Genomic DNA, 3,232 nt, shown 5'->3' with positions numbered 1-3,232 from the left:
GGGGTTTCACCGTGTTAGCCAGGATGGTCTTGATCTCCTAACCTCATGATCCGCCCGCCTTCTCAAATTTCCTCCCAAAGTGCTGGAGTTACATTCCATGACTATTATTTTAAGAAGGGGAAAGGGAAGAGACAAAGGACAAAAAAGTCATCTAGTCATAAAACATATGATATGGTATTGGAAGAAGATTAAAGAAAGAAGAAAGAGTGAGAATCTATTGATCTGCATACCCATACTTGTATCTGTCCTGTTTTTTGGCTCTAGACTCATAAACTGACTTTGCTATAGTTTGGGGATAAGTGGAGAAATGTTTATTCTTTGTTTTAAAGATAGATTCATGGTATGCTTATGAAGATCCTGTAATGCACATTCTCAAAGGCAGCGATCAACAAAAGTAGCATACATTACTCTAAGTGAAGGCTTTCATCATCCACAGTTACACTAAGCATGGCAAGCCTCACATTCCCATACATCCCCACTAGCCTTCCTGAGGAAGAGCATGATCAGATAGGGCCTAAGGCAAGGCACAGGCTGTCCATAGAGGATTTATCAGCCCTTTGACCGTCAACAGGGAGGGAACCTGCAGGTCATCAGGAACTTTCCCAGCCCAGATGGTAGGAATTCAGTAGAGTCTTGGTTAATTTAATGCCCTGATGCTTAAATAACAACTACATTTCTTCTCAAATGGTTACCTATTGTTTTCTTGAACACCTTTATTGCCTAGGAACCCATTTCTTAAGAAATCGATTAATCCATTTCTATGTAGTTGAATCCCCAATTTTTTCTTTCTTCATGCTCAATATAAAGGAAACCCCTCTGTGTGTATGTGTGTGTCTGTGTGTGGTGTGTTCACACGTGTTCTTTTTTCCTTGCCATTCTCAATTTTCCTGGCTCTCCTTGACAAATGATACTTTACGCCCTGGTCATCTTTACCCATAAAAATATATTTTGTATGTTTCTTTCTTTAGCAAATTTGTATTGAGCTCACTAACTGGCAGCCATTGTTTAGGTTGCTGTTGATAAACAGAGTATGAAAAAAAAAAAGGAATCCCAGTTCACATGGAATTTACCTTCTTGTGGAGTAAGATAGGGAATAAAGAAAATAAATCAGAAAGAAAGTTAATATGTTAGATGGTAATAAACGCTTTCGAAGACAATGAAACAAGAAAAGACAACAGAAAGTGCAGATACAAGTACAGAAAAGTTTTAAAATATTAAATAGGAGGGTTGGGGAAGCTTTCATTAGAGGGGGATGTTTGAGCACCTCTCAATCCTGAAAGATGTGAATATATGAACTAATTACTTGAAACAAGAATATATAATTAAGCATTTGCACATTATCTTTTTTGCCTAAATGAAATTCCTTATGTTTTTATAATCTTTATTTTAATGGCTACTTTCTGACTTTAAATTATTATATATTTAATAAAAAGAGATATGTCTTTGTCATTGTTTTTCTACTTTGAAAGAACTGTGTACTTTAATCAGGCTATTCCAGTTATCTATGGCTGCACAGCAGCCTCCCCGGAAACTTAAAGGCTAAAACAGCAAGAGGTTTATTATACATCATAGTGTTGTGGGTTATAAATTAGGGCAGAGCTCAGGTGGGTGATTCTTTGTGCTCTGAGGTTGATGTTGACAGAAGCTTACAGCGGACAAATGAACTGATCTGGTGTGGAGGGCTGGAGATGCTTTCATTTCGACGTTTGCCTTGGTGCAGTTAGCTATACAGCTGGTCTCACCTGGGATTGTAGGCCAAAGTGCTTACATGTGGCCTTTCCTGTGCAATCGTATCAGGTAGTCAGACTTTTTATATGGCAGCTCTAGAGCCCCCAGAGAGGATGTCTCAATCAATAAGTAGAGGCTGGCAGTTTCCTAAGACCTGAATGAAGAAAGTGATACAATGTCAATTCTAGCATACTCTGTTAGCCAAAGCAATCCCCAGATTCAAGGGAAAGAGATAAAACCCCACAAAGAATGTGTGATCATTGATGTTAGTTTCCTAAGGCTGCCACAAGAAGTTACCACAAATTTATTGGCTTAAACAGCAGAAGTTTTTGTCTTAGAATTCTGGTGGCAGAAGTCTGAAATCAAGATGTTGGCAGTACCACAATTGCTCCAGTCTCTAGGGGTGAATTCTTCCTCGTCTCTTCTAGCTTCTGGTGGATCCTGGTATTCTCTGGATTGTGGCAACATAACTCCAATCTCTGACTCCATTTGTACATCGCCGCCTTCTCTGTGTATCCTATTCTCTTATAAGGAAACTGGCACTGGATTTATGTACCACGATATCCAGTAAGATATTTTCCCAATCAGTGCATTAATTACATCTGCAGTGACCCTCTATCCAAATAAAACTGCATTGTGAGGTTTGGGATTGACAGAGATTTTGAGGAAACCCTGTTCAACCCACTACACCACCTATATAGTCTTCTACAAGATGGTGGAACGGTCGGGACATAACACAGATGATGCAAATATCAGACAATTGGGTCCACAGTGCTAGAATATATCATTGTGCAAATTGTGCTAACTGAAAATCTCCCGCTTACATACTATCAAAGAAACTGATTCTTATATTGTTTTCTTTTTTTACAGTGACATGAAAAAGGTTGGTGTCACCGTGGTTGGGCCACAGAAGAAGATCATCAGTAGCATTAAAGCTCTAGAAACGCAATCAAAGACTGGCCCAGTTCCCGTGTAAAGCACGACTTCTGGAAGGAAGTGGTGGCTGTGGAAGGTGTAGCATCATCCTGCAGACAGACAATAATGCGGAGATACTGGTGGAAGATCCAAGTCCAATAAGACACTCAGATATGAGTACAAATGCCTTAAAATGGAATTGAAAAACTCTTTATTTTCCCCTATCATTTAGTGGATGGGTGGGTGGGGTATTTTTTTGTAATTGCTTTTTTAAATATTAGTTAATGGATTAAATTTAATTCTTCAGCGTAAAATGGTGAAGAACTAGCATATAGCCATTGATCATAAACTGACTATCGTAAAATCAAAACAAGTGAAATAACAAAACGGACATGGTGTCTTTGTTTAGGTAGAGCCACAAAAGAAAAGACTTGTGATATTTTTATATACAGAGGAAATCTGTAACAGGTATTTTGTTTCTTTTAAAGCAAGCAACATAGAGGAATTTATACCTCAAACTATCTGGCCATATTTACTACCTTATCACTGCATTATTCTCTTTTATCTGTTTAAAGCATATAGAGATGAA

At 38.3% G+C, this 3,232-nt stretch overlaps 1 protein-coding gene across 1 annotated transcript in view; it reads left to right on the top strand.

Moving 5' to 3' along the window:
* Nucleotides 1–2,858, top strand: part of EPHA3 (EPH receptor A3) — a 368,497-nt gene extending 365,639 nt beyond the window's left edge. Inside the window, exon 17 of the mRNA XM_032150377.2 lies at nucleotides 2,599–2,858. Within this exon, the coding sequence (XP_032006268.1) occupies nucleotides 2,599–2,704 (106 nt within the window). The 3' untranslated portion in view covers nucleotides 2,705–2,858. The remainder of the gene's footprint in view (nucleotides 1–2,598) is intronic.
* The last annotated feature ends 374 nt before the right edge of the window (nucleotides 2,859–3,232 follow it).

Source organism: Hylobates moloch, unplaced genomic scaffold (genome assembly GCF_009828535.3).
Source record: "Hylobates moloch isolate HMO894 unplaced genomic scaffold, HMol_V3 SCAFFOLD_4, whole genome shotgun sequence".
Lineage (NCBI taxonomy): Eukaryota > Metazoa > Chordata > Mammalia > Primates > Hylobatidae > Hylobates > Hylobates moloch.
This window is presented reverse-complemented; position numbering and strand designations above follow the sequence as displayed.